General features: G+C 31.2%; 1 protein-coding gene across 2 annotated transcripts in view; it reads right to left on the bottom strand.

Moving 5' to 3' along the window:
* Window positions 1-429: 429 nt before the first annotated feature.
* Window positions 430-10,792, bottom strand: part of LOC127944164 (calcitonin gene-related peptide type 1 receptor) — a 22,617-nt gene continuing 12,254 nt past the window's right edge. For both annotated transcript variants that reach the window (XM_052539977.1, XM_052539978.1), the window contains exons 5-13: window positions 9,523-9,635; window positions 9,356-9,447; window positions 9,137-9,260; window positions 7,503-7,662; window positions 6,349-6,409; window positions 6,200-6,263; window positions 5,240-5,458; window positions 3,636-3,677; window positions 430-2,616 (exon numbers count right to left, since the gene is read on the bottom strand). In XM_052539977.1, the coding sequence (XP_052395937.1) occupies window positions 2,377-2,616; window positions 3,636-3,677; window positions 5,240-5,458; window positions 6,200-6,263; window positions 6,349-6,409; window positions 7,503-7,662; window positions 9,137-9,260; window positions 9,356-9,447; window positions 9,523-9,635 (1,115 nt within the window). In that variant the 3' untranslated portion in view covers window positions 430-2,376. The remainder of the gene's footprint in view (window positions 2,617-3,635; window positions 3,678-5,239; window positions 5,459-6,199; window positions 6,264-6,348; window positions 6,410-7,502; window positions 7,663-9,136; window positions 9,261-9,355; window positions 9,448-9,522; window positions 9,636-10,792) is intronic.

Raw genomic sequence — 10,792 nt, 5'->3', positions numbered from 1 at the left:
GGTTTATTCTTTTTTTCTTATCTGTTATGTTTATGAGGGTTGTATGTTACATATAATGTTGTTAAATTAAAGTTTATTGCATATGTCAGTTTTATACTCACCGTGATGGTGATTAGTGTTTGTGTGAATGAAACTGTGCACCTTCTATGTATGTTATTTTTGTAAAACTCCTGATGAGTTTTGGTTCATTACATGACTTTCTCATCACCACATGTATTTGGTGGTTTATCAGTGTATTACAAAGGTACAAAACAGATTTCAGTACTTCAGTAGGTTGGTATACTAACATTATATCGGATAATGAAATTACGGTATTTAACTGTAAAAAAAACATTGTTACCATATTTTTTACAGTAGCGTTCTGGCAACCACAGCTGACAGTTTTTTTACTGTCAATTTTACGGTATTAAAGATTTTGGGAGTCATATGTTAGGGTAAAGTTCTGTGTTTATTTATAATAAATAGGTGAGGTAACTGGTTTACTGCTAAACACTTCATTAATGTGAAGAGCTGCAGCTCAAAATACATGTTAGATGGAAATATTGTTCTTTATAGTTCGACACTGCAGTTCAGTTGGTGACAGTTCAAGAGGAAATCAGCTGAAACCATCCAGTCTTTCACACCATTAAAGAGAATGTTCAGTTTATCAGTATTGTTTTAAATATTTGACAAATTATTGTATCTGATTGTATATAGGGTGATAATCAACGTATAAGATGAACACAAATTCCTCTGTATGCAGTACTTTAACTAACGCCATTTCAAATCCAAATACTTTTGAGTTTACAGAAATACTGATTTTCTGATATTAACAAGTCAAAGTGGAATGTTTTGTCTTTTTGCGTTTTCTCATAACCACAAAAAGCAAATGTGACAGCACATCATAAAAACACAGAAAGATTAAATATCCTCTCCTTATGAAGCAGATACATTAGGTGAAAAACACAAGTGCTTATACAACAGCTTATTTACAACATTATACATACAAAAAGTCCCGGTATATCCTGTGTGAACGCGTTAACCTCCCCCAGATTGCACACATCTGTTAAAGATCTGGAAAGCATCTGCTGTGCATAAACATCTGATAGATGTCTTTAAGATATCAGTTTTACAAATCATAAACACCTTAAAGACTTCTAAACTTCTATTTGACATCTGATAGGAAACGTCCTATAGACGTATCACAGTTAAGCAAACACGCTAAAAAATACGTCTTGCAGATGTAATTTTTCTCTGTATGAACACATGATACACAATCCTTCCATTTATATTGAAATATACATACGTGTGAACAGTTTAGACTGAATAAATGGCGCTAGCAGCAACTTTACAGTCAGACTGATGTGTTTAAATGTACAAATAGGCTATAAAGTGTTTAAAAGTGTCACAAATAAAACACTAATACATGTATTAATCCATAACAAACATACACTACATTAAAGAAGTACAACCCAGCTAACAGGGAACGTTCCCAGAACTTTCACCAACATTTTTTTTAAAGTTACATAAATGTTAGGACAAAGCGTTTTTCAAGTAATGTTTACAGAATGTTTTGATAACTTTATTACTATTCGATACAAGTTCTCATAATGTTGAGCGACAAAATTCCGAGATCGACTTTCCCGCGATGTCCTTATGATGATGTTTGAACTTTGATGAACATTCTAAAAAACATTTTTGGAACCTTTAAAAGAACACTGGACATTATATTGGTCTTAGATTCTAAAAAACAAATGTTTAAATAATGTTACATTTGGGGTTAAAAGAAAGTTAGCAGAACATTGTAGGACACGTTGTTTTGTAACGTTTAAATATAATTCAGTGACATTTAATGTTCTTAGACTATTAAAAATTAAACATTTGTTATATTTTGGGTGAAAAACTTAATAGAATGCTGTATAATTCAGTGACATTTTAATGTTCTAAGAATTTTAAATATAATTGTATTCAAATATTGTTATATATTGGGTCAAAATAAAGTTAGTAAAATGTGGCAAGAAATGTTTTTGTAACTTTTAAATAATGTTATAATCACATCAAGAAAACTGAACATTTAAATGTTTCAAAACAACATTGCCACAACGTATTTATAAACTAGATGTGTCACCTGGGTTTAAACTACTTGTTTCGGAATGTTCAGAGAACATTCAAAAGTAACATTCCCGTAACAATAAAATGGAATGTTACTTTAATGCTCTCATAAGCAGTTTCTAAAACATTTAAAAACGTGATGCTTTGAACATTCAGAAAACATTTTTAAAAAATAACGTCTTCATAATGTGATTGCAATGTAAGTAAAATGTTCCTAGTACACGTTTGTTAGCTGGGAATGCACTTTAGAGTTGGGGTCATTAGTGCGCATGATTAGACAGAAGCTCATATTTCAGTCGACTCGAGGACGTCGCTGGAGCAGCGTTTGCCGTTGCTCTGGCTATTGAGCACATGCACGTTATCGTTCGTGTTGATCGGGCCGTGCTCCAGGCTGATGGTGACCCGGCTGGTCTCGGTGATGGACGAGTTGGTGTGGTAGTTACAGTGAGAGTCAGTGGTCACCAGACTCCGGCGCTTTCGCTGACCGTGATACTGCGCAAACTTGCGTCTCAGTGCTGACTGCACCTGCGGGAACAGAACACTAGCGCAATACTGTATATATAAAACATTGTAATCTTTATGCATACAAACAATACGTGTAATATTGCTTTAAAGTGTTGTTGCACATCCCCCCCCCCCACACATTGTTTTTTTATATTCGGTTTAAATTTAATTGCATTTTCTTGTGAGCAAAAAATAAATATCATACATTTTTTACAAATTTCATTCAGTGTCACAATCTTGTCAGGCACATTTACAAAATAAATCAATTTATGACATATTAAAAGAATACTAATTCAAAATAAAAAATTTTGCCAATTTGAATACTATGTTACACTGAATGAAAATGTAACAGAATTTCTACCAAATTTTGACATTTTATTCTCCAAAAACTTATTTGAAACTTTAAAAGAAGGCACTTTGCTTACATTTAATGTGCTTTCTATGCACTTCCTTTTTAACTTCTTTGAAAGTAACATTTATTCTAAACATAATACATCTATATTATAATAAATAACATATATGCATAATAATTATGAAAAATATATAAATAGCATATGCAATGTATAGAATGTTATATTAAATATCATTTAAGTTGCTTGTCTTTATTTCCCGAAGGCAATTTAGTTTTAGTAGCATTTAAAGTCATACACAAAACATTAAAAAGTTAAATAAAAATAAAAATACACTAAAACTGAATGCAACAATTAATGTTTTATTAGTAAATAGTATGAAATAAGAAATGTTTCAGATTAAATTAAATCACGCATACAGTTTTTACTGGGGGAAAAAACCGGAAGAACATAATATTATTTAGCATTTTATTCGAATTTTGTGTAGAAATGGTTTAAGTTCCAAGTCACCGTTAATATTACTTCTGTTTTATGCTGTCAGTAAACATTCTGCATGATAGTTCTTTTATAGTAAATAGCGGGCCACTACAAACCTCAGGAGTTTATGCTCATCTAAAGTGCTTTAATAAAGATTAACGAGGTTCATTAATGAAGTATTCATTATTAATCAATGAAATTATTAAGTCATACCTCTCCATTACAGAAGCAGAACATTACAGCCACCAGGAGACCCTGCAGAAACACAAAACAAACGCTCAAGAAACACTGTTAGACCAGCTTATTATTGTTAACTGAAATCAAAACCATTAGAAAGATCTTTGTAATTTGACATCAAATAAACTTTAACTTAACATGAAAGTCCATTGAACTGAAAAGTGTCACGGAATGAAAAAAAGAATAATTGAAATTTGAATGATTATGACTTTTTTCCTCACAATTACGAGATTATATGCAAATTAACAACCGAATTGTGAGAAAAAAAGTTACAATTGTGAGAATTTTTTTTTTATTTTTTTTTTATTCATGGTGGAAACATATGATGACAATTCAATATCACATATATTCACAAAAAGAATTGAAGTATTGCAAAAGAAAATGAAGTTTTGTAAATGAGTCTTAGTGAGCAAAAAATAAATGAGCTTTGCAAACAAAAATAAAGAATTGCAAAAGAAAATAAAAACTTTTAGCCGAAAAAAAAAGAGGTTTTGCAAGCAAAAATAAAGAACTGCAAAATAGAAATGAAACAGAGCAAAATCAATGATTTTGCAACACATATTTTGCATGGCCATAGCTACTAATTTATTTGCAACCCTGCTTTTATTTTGTGTTTCAGTCAGTCATATGTTGTGAGTTTTTCACCCGTCTAACCTGGCTCTGAATCTCAGGTGAAAACAGTGGATAACTCCGTAAATATAAATCTATGACATTTAGTATTTTGACTGTCATTATAAAACACGTTTATCGTTCTTGAGAAAAAATACTGTCAAAAGTGTCTGAAGTTTGGTTGATTTGACACGTATTGACCCTGTAATATTTTATTGATAACACTAAAATAACACTGCTGTACAGTCATCATACAAGTCTGAAAGAAATGTAACTGTTTAATGAAACACTTAAAATGTACTAGCTGGTATGATTTCTAGCTGGAGTGAGCTTCACTAGAGGGCACTCCATTTCCCATAATCCTTTGCCTGGACTCATCATCAGTTGCAATCACCTGTCTCTCATCACCTCATTAGTCTCACGCTAAAAGAACACCACACTCACATCCTCACGTCGCAAAAGACTCAGGGTTGTGGAATAGAATCAAAAATTGTAAAATTGGCATGATTATACATACATCCAGTACAGTAGGTGGCAGTATGCACCTTTACATTGGTTGCAGTCCGCCATTAAATAAGAGAAGAAGAAAGGCTCACATCGCTGGTGATTTAATGTTTCGCCTGTAACATTCTCCTGGTTTCATTTCCGTGTCTTCGAGTATTTTGATCTTGGACTATTTATCTGTTTATGATTGTTTGCTGCCTGCCCTGACCTTCGCCTGTTTAGTGAACTACTCTTTTGGATTGTCTCGTATGAACTTTTTCGCTGGTGTTTGACCTTGCCTGTTTGACTACGCTCTACTAATAAAGCCTGCAATTGGATTCCCACTCCGTTGTCACAATGCCTCCTTCGTTACAATAGCAGCACTTTTTATGCTATACTGATATTAATAATGCAGTGGACAGCGCTTATGTATTATGTTACAGAAACACAACGCTGATGCTAATGTCTGCAACTGATTGTTTCATTACCTGGTAATGCACAAAGATGTTCATGAAGAGCTCGTAGATGGCGACAGAGATGCGTTCGCTGGGCTGCAGCGGCACCAGGATGAACTGAGCGCCCAGCAGAGGAACCAGGATGATGGTGGCACGAACCGCCTTCATGTACACATTGGTCTCAGTGCGGTGAGTGACCCGCAGTTTGGTGATTAACACCCGCACGATGTTCAGAAGGAAGAACAGGTTCACCTGTCGGGTGGAGAGAGACGTCGGGTCAGATCACACAGATGGACTGAAGATCGGTGTAGGGGGTAATTAGGACGACTCTAAGGGCCCACGCCCCTAGCGATCTGTTTTATTAGCATTAACAGTGCTAGTAGCAATGCAATCGAAATTATAAATGTAGTTGTATACAAAGATGTATAGATCGGGTCATCAAGAGATCTAAATATTTGTGCATTGCAAACAAATGGAAATGGACTTGCGCTGCAATTCTATGGATTTTTTTAAAATTTATTTTATTTAAAGATAGCTAATTATATCAAATATACTGGCCACTTTATTCGGTGCACCTGTCCAATTGCTTGGTAACACAAATTGCTAATCAGCCAATCACATGGCAGCAACTCAATGCATTTAGGCATCCTTGGTTTCTTAGTAAAGCTACAAAAGTCCTTCAACAACAGTGAGTGATTTTCTCTTTGTATTTTGTTGTTTGATTAATCTGAAGCACACAGTCAGCAGCAGGAATATTAGGCTGCTGTCACTTTAAGAACTACACGGATCCAGTTTAACTACTGTTATTCACCTATTTTCATTCTCAACTGTTTATGTTAACTTCCACCAACGAGGGTTTATGTGAATAACCACCAAGCACTTTTGTGTAATTGACGGTTTAGGCGCACCTTAAGCTAAACCCAATATTGTAATGCATTGCTTTTAAAAGCAACTTTCCCAAACACTGATGATGATGATGATGATGAAGCTCACCAGCAGAGCGACGTGAATGGGGCCGTGTGTGATGTACAGCAGCTTTACGTTCATGGTCCAACACCTGGAGTAAACGTCAAGTATTTAGGCATTTCAGAAAATGTACATGATTAGATTTTAAGTGTGAAATCCAGAAACGTGGTGTTGACCTGTCGTTGTGGAAGAGCAGACGTGCCACAGCGTGCAGGACCGCAGGGATCACTGGGAAACCTGCACAAAACATCTTAAATGAGCTCAAACTAACATATCTGCTGTGAAAAAATAATCACTGTGTGATGTGTTTAAAGAGCTCTATCTTTAGTATGAAGTCAACCGAAGATTAAGTGAAATCTCGACATTTTATTATTCGGTGAACAAATGTGGAGCAATAAAACAACTATTAAAATAATGGGTGTTTGAGTATGTTTATGTGTGTATAATTATATGATAAAGTTTTGAACTGGGGAAATATTTATGCAGTTTAAAGAGCTTTACCGAGGAACTTTATTTAATAAGTTGTAGCATATTTCCTGTATTTTCTTCACTTATTTGTAGTTAAAGTTTCAGTCATTTTGTAGTGTTTTTAAATATATGACTAAATTCTTTATTAATATTTATTCATAAGTTTTAGTTTATAGTTTTAGTTATTTTAGTACGTCAAGTTTAACTAAACAAAAATATGAAATGATGAATGTGATGCATGTAAATGATGAATATATTCTATAAAAAAATTTTCTTTAACTATAATTATTGTGAAATCTAGATATATAACACTAATTTAAATTATGATTATTATAGTAATTATGTTTTAATATCTTTGTGTGTGTGTGTACACTGTCATTCAAGAATCTAGGATCAATAACATTTTAATGGGTTTTTTTAAAGACGACTTTTCTGCTCATCAAGGCTTCGTTTATCTGATTAAAAATACTGTAAAAATCTGTAATATATTAAAAATATTATTAAAATAAAAGTATTAATGCTGAATAAAAGTATTAATTTATTTTTTTGAACAGCAGTGTACAAACACAAATTTTATTTAATTAGTTACAGTTAATAGCTGAAAATAAAGAAATATATATATATCTTTTTTTTTTTCTTATTGACAGTGCATCTTAATGGCAGTGCATATATATATATATATATATATATATATACACACACACACACACACATTTTATTTCAAGTGATATATATATCAAGATTTCACAGTATATACATGTGATACATAAAAAATAGACAACACAACATAAAATACAAGTCAATAAGAAAAAAAGCTTTACTAACATAAATAAATTGAAAAGCAACTAAGGAGAGAGCGTACCCCAGCCGAGGACGTAATACCAGCCCAGCTGCTGCTCGCCCACGAACACAGCCACGATGATGAGCGTGTGCAGGTAGATCCCCTCACACAGCATCCAGAAATAATTAGAGCAGAACGTGTAGAGCATGATGCTAGCCAGCAGCTTACAGCCGATCTGAGACTGAACACACACACACACACATCATCAGATACACACTCACTGTACTGTACTGTCTAATCAAGAGGGAAAAACATGTATAAGCAACACTGGACTATAAGTCGCACTTATTTAGAACCGAGAGAAAACATTACCGTCTACCGCCGCCAGAGGGCGCTCTATGTCTTCAGTGTAGACTACAGGAGCAATGAGCAGCATAGAGCGCCCTCTCGTGGCTGGAGACGGTAATGTTTTCTCTCAGTTCATGTCAAATTAATTTTGATAAATAAGTCACACCTGACTATAAGTTGCAGGACCAGACAAACTATGAAAAATAGTGCGACTTATAGTCCGGAAAATACAGTATATATATATATATATATATATATATATATATATATATATATATATATATATATATATATATATATATATATATATATATATATGTATTTACACTGTATTCATTACTGTTATTTTAGTAGCATTGAGATACTATTATAGTTTAATATTTTGAATTTTATTTTATTTTTATGTTTTCTGTTTTTACTTTAATTTTAGTAAACTGTTAATATATTTTAATATATGAGTACAAGTTTTAGTTGTTTTGTAAATATATCACCCTTTCTGTTGTAGTTTTTTAGTACTTTGTTAAACTAAACACAAATGAGAATTGCTGAAGTAAAACCGAAGTAAAATAAGTTTGTTTTTTATTTTATTAAATTTAAAACATTTTTTATGGTTTTAGTTATAGTATTTTTTTAAATATATATATATATATATATATATATATATATATATATAAACAATTTATATTTTTCAATTAGTCTACATAGCTTTTGTTAATTTCTGTTTATTAGTTTTAGTTTAATTAATTTTAGTTATTTCGGTTTTAGTTTTTTTAGTAATTTGTTAAACTAAACAAAAATGAGAATAGCTGAAATAAAGCTGAAGTAAAATATATTTTTTTTATTCTGTTATATTTTATTTTATTTTAAATAACAGTTTTAGTTTCAGTTCATTTATTTAAAAAAAAAGATAAAATATAAAAAATCTTTCAATATGTCAATATAGTTTTTATTCATTTCTGTTTATTAGATTTAGTTACTTCAGTTTTAGTTATTTAAGTACTTCACGTTACACTACATGAAATTAAGAATAGCTGAAATAAAACGGAAAATATATTTTTTTATATATTTTATGTCAGTTAACATTTATATTATTTCAAATAACGCAAATTATTATTTTTGATTAATTTATTAAAATATATTTTTTAACAAAGCAGATTTTATTTAAATAAAATGTATATGATTAAAAAAAACTTTATTTTCTTTATTAAATGACAAATTGCATTAATATTTATAATAACTGCACATATTAGCTTGTAATGTTTTTTCCTCTACATTTTTTTGCAACCCAGTTTGAAGACCTCTGTACAGTAAGTTACAGTAAGTGTTTATAAGTTCAGCTCATGCACACAGTATTTATACGCACTTACCGAGTCTGTTCTGGTCGGCTGAGATCTGACGACGAAGTAGAACCAGCAGATGGTGGCGATCGAGTTCAGGATGAAGGAGGTGAACATGTTTTTATGAAGCGTGATGCGCTGGCAGCTCAAACACCTGCGCAGACATCATATACAGCGTGAAATGATCTGCATCTGTCTTCTCGAAGTCATAGATTCTGCTTTTATGGTCACAGACGTCATGTGACGTACTTGAAGTATGAGAAGATGCAGATGGAGACGAGCAGCGAGATGATGGACAGGACGTGGCCGACCATCGCCAGATAATAACTGGCGAGTGTGAGCTGCAGGAGACACACAGAGGTGAAGACAGGCTGATTCTGAACGACTGGACTGATGTGTGAAAGTCAAGCTCCGACCTGGAGTTTCTGCTTCGTGTAAGCCGTGCACTGTGTGTAGTTGGACCACAGACGGTTGCTCTCCGGGTGACGAAACCAGTGACCGTCTGAGTCACACACTTTGGTCACTTTCTCTGATGGAAGACGGTGAGAGATGTGAGCAGAGTTTGTGTGCAGCACACATTTATAAAAAAAAAAAAAAATTAAATAGCTTAATTTATTTTTATAAATAAATAAACTTTGTCCAAGTCAAAAAAAAAAAAAAACAATTTGAATAAATAAATAAAAATTTTCCAAGTTGAAAAAAATTGCTTACATTTTTATTTTAATTAAAAAAAAAAAAATTCAGAGTGAATAAATTGTTAAAAAGAATTAAGCTTTTATGGTTACATTTAAATAGACAAAAAAGGTTTTATTATTTATTTATTATTTCCATTTTATTATTTCCCTAAATCGGTTTTATTTCTCCATTAGTTTTTTAATTTAAAAAAGCATGGCTAATTGAATTCTTTCATATCCACAACAGTTTATTGAAAAGTTCACCAAAATTACATTCTAGGGCTTTAGAAATCTGTTTTATTCTTTGTTTTATGTTAATTAAATTTTAGTAATCAGAAAGCATGTCTAATCAGTTTTATTAATGAACAAATGTAACCATTTAATAATTTTTATTGATTTCATTTTTTATTAGTTTTAGTTCATATATAATTTTAAAAAACAACATATTTTATTTAAATAACATATATGATTTTTTAACAAAACAGATTTAGTTTTTTTTTAATCATTTTTATTTATTACATTCAATTTGTTAAAACACTTGTATTATAACAGGGAACTATGAAATACATTTTCAAACGTTAATTAAATCATAAAACTTTAATTTAACAATTTAACAATAATTTATTAAAAGTTAACAATATATATATATATATATATATATATATATATATATATATATATATATTTATTTTTATTTATTTATTTTTAGGGGTCAGTTTCATAAAATCAGGTGTCCTTAAAATAGAATATTATTTATGTCAGTTTATGTTATTTTTAGGTGCCTAGTAATCTGTGTTATTATTTCACCTAATTTCGTATATCATTTTCTGGTTTAATAATCAAAAAGAATGTCTAATCAGCGGAATTCAGAAGTTTAATGATTTATTGATGATGATGAAGAAAACTTTGGATTTTTTTTTTTAAATAATTTTCAAACCAAGCTGTAGTTTTGTCAAATTATGGAAAAAGTGTAAAATAAATAAAATTAATAATTAAATATACTGCATTAATA

The sequence above is a fragment of the Carassius gibelio genome, chromosome A23 (genome assembly GCF_023724105.1).
Source record: "Carassius gibelio isolate Cgi1373 ecotype wild population from Czech Republic chromosome A23, carGib1.2-hapl.c, whole genome shotgun sequence".
In the NCBI taxonomy this organism is placed as follows: Eukaryota; Metazoa; Chordata; class Actinopteri; order Cypriniformes; family Cyprinidae; genus Carassius; species Carassius gibelio.
Note: the sequence above shows the minus strand (reverse complement) of the source record. Positions and strands in the feature narration are given on the sequence as shown.